The sequence below is a fragment of the Notothenia coriiceps genome, unplaced genomic scaffold, assembly GCF_000735185.1.
Source record: "Notothenia coriiceps isolate Sejong01 unplaced genomic scaffold, NC01 NC01_scaffold00031461, whole genome shotgun sequence".
Classification (NCBI taxonomy): Eukaryota; Metazoa; Chordata; class Actinopteri; order Perciformes; family Nototheniidae; genus Notothenia; species Notothenia coriiceps.
In genome coordinates, this window is record NW_011364162.1 from 45,786 (window position 1) to 58,508 (window position 12,723).

Genomic DNA, 12,723 nt, shown 5'->3' on the forward strand with positions numbered 1-12,723 from the left:
TGCTGGAAGGAGAAAAAAAAATCCTGCATATTCAACTGATAAAAAAGAGATGAGAACGAAGAGATGCTGCTAATAAAAACCACATGGCTCGGTCTGAGTGCAGTCCTCTCAACAATAGCAGGGTGGGTGGGAGACAGAGGAGAGATGTGGGCTCTGTGGGGCTTTCCCTAACAGGGGTGCAGTGTTCACAGCACTTCTCAAAGACTTCTCATATCGAGACTCATACAAACAAAAAGGCAAACGTGCACATGGACCCGTGTCTATTTGAGACAAACATGCTCAGTCAGCAACAAAACAAAAATAATCACACTCTGTGACACAGCTCAGAAACATGAGAGAGCCCGCAGTCTTCCTGAAGGAATTAAGATTAAACCCCACTGGCTCTGAGTGGAGCAGAGGGGGAGAAAGAGCCACTGTGACCTTCAGAGGGAAAAAAGCCAGGAAACAAAAACCAACAGGCTGACTTGTCCACCCAAAAAGAGAGAGAGAGAGAGAGAGGGGGAGAGGGAGAGAGGGAGGGGAGGGTTACGCACAGAGAGAAACAGAGGAAGAGGGAGAGAGAAGCAGAGAAGAAAAGAGACAAAACTTGTGACTTGACAAAGAGGGCAGGTACCAGAGGCAGGTGAGGATTTGTATTTATTGTTTCCAACTGGGGCTGCTTTAGATCAGACATAATTATCAAATTAGTATACAGGCAGAAGTGAGTTTGGAGTGAAACAGAGAGAGAGAGAGAGAGAGAGAGATCAGTGTGTGTGTTTGTGTTTGGGGGTGTGTGTGTGTGTGTGTGTTTCTGGACCTAGGAGGAAATCCTGGCACAGCATGCTGGTGTGTTTCTATAGAAACGCTGTGCCATACAAAGTGGTACTCTGTCCTGCAGGGAGCCGCCGCACACTTCGACTCTATTTCTGGTTTTCTCCTCTCCGGTGCACTCACCTTGATTTCAACTTTTTCAATCAGTGTGAGGACAGCTGCTGCTGCAAAGTTACGAGTTATAAAAGAGGGAAGACTACGATTATGAAATTGCACTCTTGCTTACTTTTGCTGGTGGAGAGAAACCTTGATTTTTGCAGATCACAAGATGGATCCGCAAGATCTTTCTTAAACTACTGTGCAGCAAAGTTGTAATTCAAACCATCTTGTTATTTTCTTCCTGGGTTGGCCAAAATAAAAGTGAAATATTTTGGAAATGTGGGATGGAAAAATATTTTCAGGCATGTACAATATTTTTCTGAATCCATGTCTGTTTCGAATCACTGCGTTGTTAGATGGTTGAACTTTCATAAATCTCTCTGAGAAGGTGAGGAATGTAAAAGGGAAACAAAGGATAATCTTGGAGGATTTGGCTGATATTCAAAACAAAGAAACAGGAATGATAGCAACCAGTCAGGCAGGAGAACAAACAGAAGTCTGAAGATTGGCTTTCTGAGCTCTAAAATGACTTTAAATTAAGTAAATTAACAGATGAGTGTTCCTTCTAACTCATTCACCACACACCCACTGTCATACCTTTAATGTAGATCAAACCTTTGCACAGCCACTGCAGGACAGCCCCACCCACAGGAGATTATTATTTTGGCAAAAAGGTGATACAAATGCTCTGCATCTGCTGCTGCCACAACAGGAGGGGACGGAAGTTTAAGATACATAGAGAAGAACAAACGGTGTCAGAAGATCAATCTATGTTATTTGGAGAGTTTATATTTTAGTTTTTAGCTTTTCCAATATCTAAGTCACATCTCTGTATTCAGCTGACGTGGCTCTTGTTATTCTATTGGTCTGACTAAACAATGATGAGCGTTTTCAGATCAGGAAGGACAGTGAGTGTTCTGCCAACAGAAGAAAAAAATGAATTGGAAATGTTGCTGTTTTTTTAATCTCCTGATACACATGGTCTTCTCATGTGTATGGAGCACTAGGGCACTTGTTTATGGGGCTAAATGTAATGAAAAACTTGCAGAAATTAAAATGTACTACTGTTCTGTTACTAATAATAGTATTAATATATTGGTCTGAGATGTTAACAGTCAAATCAAGAACTCTTCAATTATAAGATAATTCTGACTCTGAGTGACGGTTAGTGTTAATGTTGATTGGAAGTCATTTATGATGAGATACTGAATTGTACACAAGGTTTGAAATGCATTGTTGACCCCGGAAACAGAGAAAACATTCCCACCAATCGGTCCAATTAGCAGCTGTTCTGGAGCTTTTGATCGTGACACACTATCATCAGCAGATAGCGATGGGTAATTTATCAACAGTGTAATTCTACAAGTCTGTGACAGCTGTTTGTACAAATGTAAATATGTGTTCCTGACCGTGTTCCTGCATTTCCATGACATCTGGATTAACTTCATCTGCTGCACAGCTGTTATATAGAAGCTCAAGGACACAGAGGAGGATCCCAAACATGTGACAGAAATGTTGAAGGTTTTAAAGTAAATATTCAATGGCTATTTGTTGTTAGGGATTCATTAATTGAGGTTATCTGTAATTGTAAATGTATGATGAGCTCTTTATCACTGTGTACTTATCACACTGATCAGATTTGCTTATAGAGATTGTCAAATTAATGAGTGAGCCATCTCTGACTTCAAGTCTTTATTGTACCAGACTACTGATCACGACGACAGCAGGGGAAGGAGAGCTGGTTCTGGTTTTCAACGAGGCTCTGGTTGGCTGAGAGGGATTATGGCTCTGAGCCTCCTTCCTGCCCTGTGATTCATATGAGATGTTTATCTAATTGGCCGGCGGCTTACCGAACTGGAGCAAAGGCATTGGAAACTGATGGTGTATTTGTTGGGAGAACAAATGTATTTAGACAGCTGTGTGCTGATTATTTACAGCAGGCTTATACTGATCGAGAACAATGCACAGTGTAAAGAAACAAATGTGTATATGCATTCCCAAAAATGTAAAACTAGAGGATTAAGAGCATATCGCCCACTTTCAAGGATGAATTTATTTCCAAACATATAAGAGTGTCAGTATCTCGGCCTGAAGATACATAGTACACACACAAGTATGATCATTTAACCAAGTCACGAAACACCTATACACTGTGTGTCTTATATGTGTCTTGGATGAAAATACAAAATCCAAACAAATAGATTTACCCTTTTTTAAGAATACTGAAAACTTGAATCTAAAAAGATACCATTAAAATGCATGTCAGTTCTAAACCTCTTGTAACACTTTTGTTTTTAAAATGGTTTAAAAGATAAATGTTGCCTCCATCAGAGTCTCATTGGGATTTAGTTTCCTTTGGACCTCTCTTGGGTCAAAGAGCCTTGACCTACCAGACCTGCAGTTTTCCCCTCTAGAAAAGTGCTGACAATAGAGCCTTTATCCCAAAACCTTTCCATTCCTCTCCCTCATAAGCACTAATTTCCTGTTCGGTGTTTACCCCTCCTCTTGGATTTAATCAAATTAAACAAATCACTGCCTACAGTACTTTCTTATTGACTCTGTTTCACTTGTATTTGCAAGCCAAAAATCCTCATTCACACATGTATTTAAACTGGAACTACATATGAATGTACGTGACTTTCGACTTTGACATTATGAAAATAACCAATGATTCACGTACTTTTCTTACTCAGGAAACTAGATTGTAGAAGATTGTATGAAAGCAACAAGAATGCTCTCTTGTAAACAAAGACACAGAAGTCAGAAATAACGTCATTTCCTGTTATGTAAGAGTTTGAAAAAGGTGCAGTAATTCAGTTAGCAGACTGCTGATCATATTGATTTACAGTACAACAGGCTCAACTGGCTTACACTCAGTGTCATGGCTAGGATCCAAAGGAAACTGCTTTATGTAACCTGTTTTTTCTCTAGATACTTGGCCGGCTCACCGCTGAAAAATATCTCAACTCAGGCTGGACACAAATCTGTTGGACTTTGGAATGTGTTTCTTTCAACTTGCGGCAGAAATATTTTAAAATAGGATCTCTCAAAAGACGAATACACAGACTTTCCTGAATACGTTTTCAGTGTAATCAGAGACCTGCAGACAGTGAGCCTCTAAATCTCTGCTAATCAAGGAAGCAAGCTGTGTACCCTTCAGAGGCAGCACTTCCATAGAGCTCGCACACAGAGCAAGTAATACAAAAAGGAGCGATGAACTTGATGTAAAACTTTCTGTGTGGGTGGGATGAGCTGACCGTATTGGCAAACCAACAAAACCAAAATGACGGCTTCTTTGTGTTGTGGGGTAGCTGTTTTCCATCCCTCTCAACCCATGTCACAGTACATAAAGTTGAGTCAACAAATCAACAACCACTGTTTCGTCTTTCACAGGACGATGAAGGCCGGCACGGGACTCTTCTCTGCATTGACTCTTTTCCTCCTTCTCGGGGCAGTGTTAACCGTGACACCTACAAAGAAACCTATAAGGAAACCCACCAGGCGCCCCGGCATCCCCAGGAGGCCTTCTGTCCCCAAGCCTGCAGAGCCGGCGCAGCCAGAGCCCCAGGAGCCTACAGACTTCCCCCCTGTGATCCTGGGCCTCCCCTCTATGTACGTCGACTGCCCCCGAGAGTGCTCATGCTCCCCGAGCTATCCAAATGCTCTCAACTGCGAGAACCACAACATCCGCAACATCCCTGTCATCCCACCTCGAACCCAATATCTGTACCTGCAGAACAACTACATCTCAGAAGTGACAGCAGAGCCGTTCATCAACGCCACGGAGATCCGCTGGGTCAACCTGGCGAATAACCGCATTCATCGAATAGACAAAAATGTCAGAACGTTTCCTTGATTTAACAATTTCATGATTTCAAAACAATAAGAAACCAGCTTAAAATGTGATCTGTCTCTATTTCTATTCAAGGTGTTTGAGAAGGTCCCAGCACTGCTCTACCTCTATGTACAGCGTAACCACCTGAAAGAGGTCCCTTCTGGTCTCCCTGCAAGCCTCGAACAACTCCGCCTCGGTAGGAATCGCATTACTAAGATCCCTGCAGGCTCTTTCAGCCACATGGGAAACCTGACTCTGCTTGACCTGTACCACAACCAGGTAAAACATACTTTAACAGTACCTTTAATACCATGTTACTGCACTCTCCTGTTAAGGTTTGAGCAGGGTCAACAATGTGATTGCATTTCTGAAGCAAACATGAATGAGTTCTTCTCTTCCAGCTGAGTGACAGTGGCATAGGAAAGAACACATTTAAGGACCTGAAGAGCCTCGTGCAGCTTAATCTGGCCCACAACATCCTGAAAAAGATGCCAGCTGGCGTACCTAGTAGCCTCATACAGCTTTTCCTGGACAAGAACCGCATAGATGACGTACCAAAGCAAGTATACAGTGCACATGATGTCACATGAACACACCTGCATACACATAATGCAGCATTAATGAACACTGGTTGGATGGTTTACATTGGTTCTTCTCATTGTTGTTCAGGGACTACTTTGATGGATTCAAGCACCTGGCATTTGTGAGGCTGAACTACAACCAGCTGAGTGATAAGGGACTTCCCAAGACTGTGTTCAACATAACCTCCCTGCTGGACCTGCAACTGTCCCACAACCAGCTCGCTTCTGTTCCTCTCTTCAACGGGCACCTGGAGCATCTGCACCTCGACCACAACAGCATCGAGAGTAAGTTATCACAGCAGCAATCTGCGTCATCTTGAAGATTTGTAAGAGGTAGCAGAAATGTGTTTTTGTTATACTGATTTTTAGATAATACATGGCAACAACACTCATCTTTACGAGACCTTTAGTAGCTGCACTGATCAATATTTTTATAACAATGGATCAAAGGGCTACCGACATGCAGTGAAAAACGCTTGTTTTAATACTCATTGTTTTGGTTTAAAGCTTTCACCCTAACATATCATCATCATTTCAAGTGGCATCAGCTGTTTTTAGTCAAATAGGATAAATGGTACCCAATGCAGGTCATTAAAATGCTGAAAAAGTCTTGCTGTTGAGAACAGAAGAGCAATTATCAAGACCCAGATTTTTTTTCAGAATTTGGTGGGAAAAAAACGGTCCTGAAATAATATGACACATTTTGTATGTCACCAGAAACACATTTCTAATGCAATTGTTATGTGTCCCTGTGATGTGTAAATAGCAGGAGAGTAAATGGCAACAATAGTTAGTGTTGTTACATATAATCTCTTTTATTCCATGACTAAGACAAGACGATGAAAAGAAGGCACAATGACTTTGAACACTAACTGTGATGAGAAAAGAACGTATTGACTTAAGTTCAATATGATCTGATGACTTTAAAAAAAAGACAGACAGACAGAAACCAAGACTAAAATAAAAATAAAACAAATTATTAAAGATAACAATAAACGTAATGACTTCACGTCAACCTTAACATTGAGTTGTTGTCAACTAAATGAAGCATACAAATGAAGAAAAAAAATTAAACTGGTAAAAAGGCAACGATTTCAAGAACATCAAAGGGGTGATGTGTGAATATTGTGTTTACAAAATGCTCTGCTGCCCCCAAGTGGCCAATAATAAATTAAAGCAGCTTTGATTTTGGCTTTTCAAATCGATTTCTATTAAATTACACTGATACATGTAGAAATGTGTTTTTGCCTACCTAGCATTCTTAAAAGTTTATTAGGTAGAATGGCTGCGTTTTAGGCAGCTAAGGAATAGCTTCACTTCACATGTCAAAGGTGCTAAGTCGAAGTAGGCCTACTATTTGTCAGTTACCACAGAAAACCTAAATAATCCTAGGAAATGTTGGAAAGCCATAAAATCGATATCCACCGGTGAGATCCGTAATGAGCTACCTCCGTGCCTTACCACAGCATCTGGCACTATATCGGACAGGGCTACTATGTTAAATTGCTTTAATAAGCATTTTGTGTCCTGTGGTTCTCTATTTGATTCTGTTTCTAACTCTGCTTCTGTGAACACCCCAATCCGTGACTCTGAACAATGTGGTCTGGAAAACCCTTTCAGTTTTACTCCTTTTACTGTTAATGTTGTTCATGAAGCCTTAACCAAGCCAGATCCTAAGAAACCGGCTGGCCCGGACAACGTAGAACCTTGCTTTTTAAAGATAGCTGCAGATTTTATTGCTCCTCCTCTCACTTCTCTTTTTAACCTCTCCCTCAGCACAAATGCAATTCCAAAAATATGGAAGTCAGCTTATGTCTTGCCTTTGCTAAAAGGAGGGGAGGCAACTATTTTAAATAACTATAGGCCAATCTCAAAATGATACGTTCTGGCGAAGGTGCTTGAACGCCTAGTGAGTGAACAAGTAAAGGAGTTTTTATGTAAAAATTATATCCTGTCTAACATCAGTCAGGCTTCAGAAAGCAACATAGCACCATCACTGCCACAATGAAAGTGGTGAATGACATTACGAGTATTTTAGATAATAAGCAGAGTTGTGCAGCTCTATTTATTGACCTGTCCAAAGCGTTTGATACCGTCGATCATCGCATCTTGAAGCAGAGGCTACTCAGTATTGGCATATCCGGNTGTCAATAACCTGCTTAAAAAGCTGAGGGTCAGACTAGGTTTCTTTTTTAGAAACAAGTCCTGCTTCTCGCTTGAGGCCAGGAAAAGGCTATAGTCACTGTGACCTTTTTACCTGTGCTGGACTATGGTGAACTGGTCTATATGAATGCACCTGCCTATTGCCTGAACAAGTTAGATGCCGCCTATCACAGCGCACTGAGGTTTGTCACAAATTGGCACATCACTGTACCCTGTATGCCAAGGCAGGTTTGCCATCACTTACTGTAAAGAGGCTCAGTCATTGGTACACGTTTATTTATAAAGCTTTGTTTGGTAAACTCCCATATTATATCTGCTCTCTGATAACACAGAGAGTTGCAAGCAGCTATTGTCTGAGATCGCATGATGTAGTATTGTTAGATGTGCCAAGAGCAAGGACTGTCTTAGGTAAGACAGCTTTTATGTGCGCAGCTCCACTTGCTTGGAACAATCTTCAGCAAGAATTGAAACTGAGCAATCTCATTCCTCTGCATGTTTTTAAAGCTAGGCTAAATAAAATGCTCGTTGATACTATGGGCACTTGTAAATGTCTATAACTGTAAATGTATCCTGTAAATATAATGTATGATGTCCTTTATTGTTTTATGTTTGATGTGGAACTTATATGCTGCAGGTCTCCCTTGAAAAAGAGATCTATGATCTCAATGGGGCCAATCTGATTAAATAAAGGTTTGAAATTAAATGAAATGAGGTCATAATGTGGTTCTGTCAACGTATTTGAGTTGTTCTGCCTCCCAGTGGCCCAATAAATATAATGTAGCTTTTACCTTGTATTTGTCTAATCCTAATGAATTTTATTCATCTGTAACCTTTCCTGTAGTTTAATCAGTATGAAGTCTGTTAGAACATGATGATGGTTGATCCTAATGTTTGAGGTAAGATGAACACCAAAATCGAGATCTAATTTATAAAAAGAGTCTCTAATATTGCCACTTTAAACATTTCGGCACACACTGGTTAAAGTTCATATTCCTATTTCACCAAGAAAAGTACTTTTTCGGCAGCTTCTAAAGAGTATTTCCCTGTTCAGAGTAAAGTTCAACAGGTTTTTGCTCACATTGCCACAAATCTTTGCCTCAGGCTGCAGCGTCACTAACAGGTTTCGACTTTTCCGAACTAAATCTTAATGTGAGGCGATGCATCATTTTAGGTCATTTCTCCTTTTTCTTCTTCTCTGCATTCATCCTTATTTGTTTTAATAGTGCTATAATGCATGACATTATTGTATTACTTAAATGATTTATGTTTTTTTTATGTTGTTTCTTGTTTTAAAGCCATTTGGACTTTTAAAAGTGTTGAATAAATTGTCATGATTAGATAGTGTCTAATACAAGAGAAATCCTTGTATTTATTGAGCAGTTTGTCTTGTTCTTGCTAAAGGAAACATTTAAAGAAATGTATGATTGTGTTTTCCGCAGGCATCAATGGCACACAGATCTGTCCATACAGCCTGGAGGCCGACCCCAGTGATCACAGCATGGGGCCCAGACTAAGGTACGTCACAACTTGGCATTACACAAAAATAGCATTTTACCAGTGGCACCATTTGAAAGGAAAAATCTAGGAACAACATAATGATGTCAGGAAATAATGAGTTTTAAAATGTGTTTGTCACTGTGGCATGTTAAACACCTGTTGTTGTTGTTGTTGTTTTTGTGTCAGGTACCTGCGATTGGACGGGAATCACCTGAGCCCCCCGATCCCTCTGGATGTCATCATGTGCTTCAGACACCTCCACTCTATTGTCATTTAGGAGAACGCTGCCTTAGGGCTTCACATGAGTCACTGTGTGCAAACGGAAGTAAAGGCAAAGCATGTTCGGCTAAAACCAGGTATAACCAACTGTGTTTATGGAAGTGGAAGAAATAAAAGAAAAACTGTAAAGCTTTGATAGATAAATGTTTTGTTTATAGAAATACAACGTGGAATGAGTAAAGCCTGAAAGGGCAGGTACATTGACAGACATGCTACACAAATAGTTATGTTCACTAGCAAAATAAAGCTACCAAAAGGGTAACAAACAAAACTGCAGTGAATGTCAGAAAAAAAAAAGATTAAAACACAACTACCATGTAGTTGAAACTGTCTCAAATGTTCCTGTGATTTTCAAGGTGCTCCATGTAAAAATGTCTTTTTATTCCTTTTTTGTTCTTAGTCTACTGTATATTATTCTTTTGTATAAATAAGCTTTGTACAAATAATGGAAAATAAAAGTTTTTTTCTTTGATCAATTGATCGTGTCTGCTTTTTAGGGATAAAGATCATCTTCCCATCCTGTATACTAGTGGAGGAACATTAACATTAAGTTAACTAGCAGTAAAAAAGTAATAAAGCTCCAATATTATCAATGATGTATATTAGGACATCAATACTTAGAACAGTGATATTAATCTGTAGAGGGCCATTCTGCTCAGAGTACTTTCCTTTTGGTTCTTTAATTATATTGTGTTGCTATTAATTATGTATTTTTACTGTAGAATGTCAAAGTAATATGCAGGACTTTATCTTGTAACAGAAGATTTAAATACGTAAGTATTGCTACTTCGACTAAAGTATTGTACAATACATCTTCCACCAATGTGGTCCACGGAAATCTCTCCATCAGAAGAAACCAACATAACCTATGCCACAGTATCTTTGGAAAGTTAGTGATACAAAATGAGTATATTCTTCTTAATTTTATGGTTAAGGTAAAAGTAGTGGTCGTCAAACTTGGAATAAAGCAGGTAAATACAGAGACTGCATAATTATGGCATACATAATGTTCCTTTTGTATTTTAAAATTGCTCATGTGGAAACCCTAATTGCTATAGATGCCCAATGTGTTTTATTCCCATTTGGGTTAATGGCCAAATGGTGCAGGAATCCTACATACTTAACAAATGAATCAATCAAATATATTGAAAAGCATATTACAACTTAGTTAGATGACATTATAAGCTAAACAAAATGGTTCCCAACGTTGGGGTCATCATCCAATAAGGGGTGGTAAAAGGATTACTGTACTCTACTGTACTGGAGGAGTTGTTGTTACTTAGTTCAGAGCTTAGTTCAAACATGTTTCTGTTGCTTTTTTATAACAGTAATACATTTGGACTGTAAAGAGCCACTGTGACTCAATCTGAAAGAAATGTAACATATACTTTGTTTTGAGGTAGTAAAAGTGTATCACAGAAATACCTTAGACCACTAGGTGATGTACTCAACAGCTGTTAAAGCAGTGCTGACACTTGGGAACTGGATAATTAGAAGAGTTTAAAAAAGCTTTGTGTCAACCTCTAGTGGTTAGAAAAAAGCACTAAGCATTCCTGAGTGGGGAAGAGCTGGTAGCTATTTTTAACATTTTAACATTGCTCTGACATGCACCTGTCATATGTAAACTGGAATTTTTTCACTTCCTTTTGCTATTATATTAATATATTTTCCTTGAACAGTGGTTAGTCCTGTCTTGAATTGGAGTTCCCTGCACATCATTATGCAAGGAAATTGAACAGGCCTCAGATAAGCAGGTAAGCAGGTCCGGTAGGTGTTTCTGATCAGGACTTGTCTGACAGGCGTGTGCTCCTCGAGGAAAACGAGTAGAAGTATGTCTGACACCGCACTGAAGGAAGTTAAACATTCAGTAGCGGAACATGTATCTACATTTGAGAGCAGACATGGTGATCAGTCAGAGGTCTATGAGGTCAAAAAAGCTGTTTGGTGCAAATTCCACCCATCTTGCACCCTTAATTAAAAGATGAACACATTTTAAAAGATTTTGAGATTTACCCAAATTATGCTGTGTGTACTTTTATACAGCCGAATAATTAAAAGCTGCAGAGTAATGACGACACTCGGAAATTCTGAATTGCTCATTCAACTATTGCATCACTGATGTGTTCCTCTACAATGATCACACATCAGGGAGGAGGAAATGGTTCCTTACCCTTTCTTCCAAACAGGTATTGAGCCATCAGTTCCTTTAATTGCAACATACTTCCTCATCCTGTAAACCAATTTGTCCGTTTGTGTGTTCAACCTGTGCTGTACCTGCTAAAAAATCCCCCTCACTCCACTATAAGAGGAGACAGGATGGAGTCACAGAGGCACCTCACTCCCAGGACTCTTCCTCTGAGAAACACACACACAGGTGAGTCTGAAACACAGGGTGCTGGTGATGGTGTTGCCCGAGGGTACCTGAACTCCAAAGGATGAATAGATGAGAGATTGTATGCTAATAGTATACCATGTAACTTTAAGGTGTATTTCACATGCATTTAATGTACACTGAATAGTTACATGAATGCTTTACTAAAGTGCTGAAATATTAGAAAATATTTGTATCATTTATTTGCTATCATACAACAAAAATGACAATTGTTTTCTTCTTAAATGTGTGGATTTGTGGCATTTTTATATTTGTTATATCTTTTTTTTAACTGCAAAATCAGCATCAGAGAAAACACAAAACAAGAATTATCCATCACCTTGGGCTTAAGGAAGTTGGGTAACACTTTATATTAAGGTACAGAAATTAACCATCAACTAGTTGTTAATTAACATGCATATTAGCAGTATATTGGCTCTTGATTAGTCATTATAAAACACTTATTAATGCCTTATTCTACATGACCATATTCTACAAGTAATAAGCCATTAGTTAAGAGTTTTTCCTCAATAACCCTCTAATTAGTTCTTATTTATTGCAAGCAAGGAAGTTGTTGTACATGAGCTTTGGTCTTAATATGCTCTGCTCAATATGGGCCAAATAAGGCAGTAGTACTACAAGAATAGTAATTCTCCCATCATAACACTTAACAAATATGATCTATTCTTATGTAACAAGACATGAAACTATAAGTGTTAATTGTGTCTAAATAACTCAAAATTAGGTATTTCTATCTAAGAATATGTTCCCTATTTTAAAGTGAAGTCTTGTTCATAACCAATACAAGTTTTACAAATGCCTTGTGATTCACTAACAAACACAGAGTGGTTTGCAAATACGAAAAACCATCTACAAACTAATGCATTTAGTTTTGCAAATAAAAAAACGTATCTATCAAACAAACACATTACATTTTTCTAACAAATCATGAGACAAATTCAGCATAGGTTTTACAAGTTCAACAGTTTTTCTTCTCAAGTCACGGAATATTACATTTGTGAGAAAATCCTGAGCACAACCACGGGGGAATATTAGTGCCAGTCACGTAACTTTTGGCAGTAATATTC

General features: G+C 39.0%; 1 protein-coding gene across 2 annotated transcripts; it reads left to right on the forward strand.

Moving 5' to 3' along the window:
• The first annotated feature begins 451 nt into the window (after positions 1–451).
• prelp (proline/arginine-rich end leucine-rich repeat protein) lies at positions 452–9,736 on the forward strand. 2 transcript variants are annotated; one of them, XM_010787875.1, is made up of 7 exons: positions 452–622; positions 4,303–4,747; positions 4,838–5,023; positions 5,146–5,303; positions 5,414–5,610; positions 8,928–9,003; positions 9,172–9,736. In XM_010787875.1, the coding sequence occupies exons 2-7, from the start codon at positions 4,307–4,309 to the stop codon at positions 9,260–9,262; spliced, it is 1,149 nt and encodes a 382-aa protein (XP_010786177.1). In that variant the 5' UTR covers positions 452–622; positions 4,303–4,306; the 3' UTR covers positions 9,263–9,736. The 2 variants fall into 2 exon arrangements, with proteins under 2 accessions (XP_010786177.1, XP_010786176.1); XM_010787874.1 differs by having other exon boundaries at positions 537–618.
• The last annotated feature ends 2,987 nt before the right edge of the window (positions 9,737–12,723 follow it).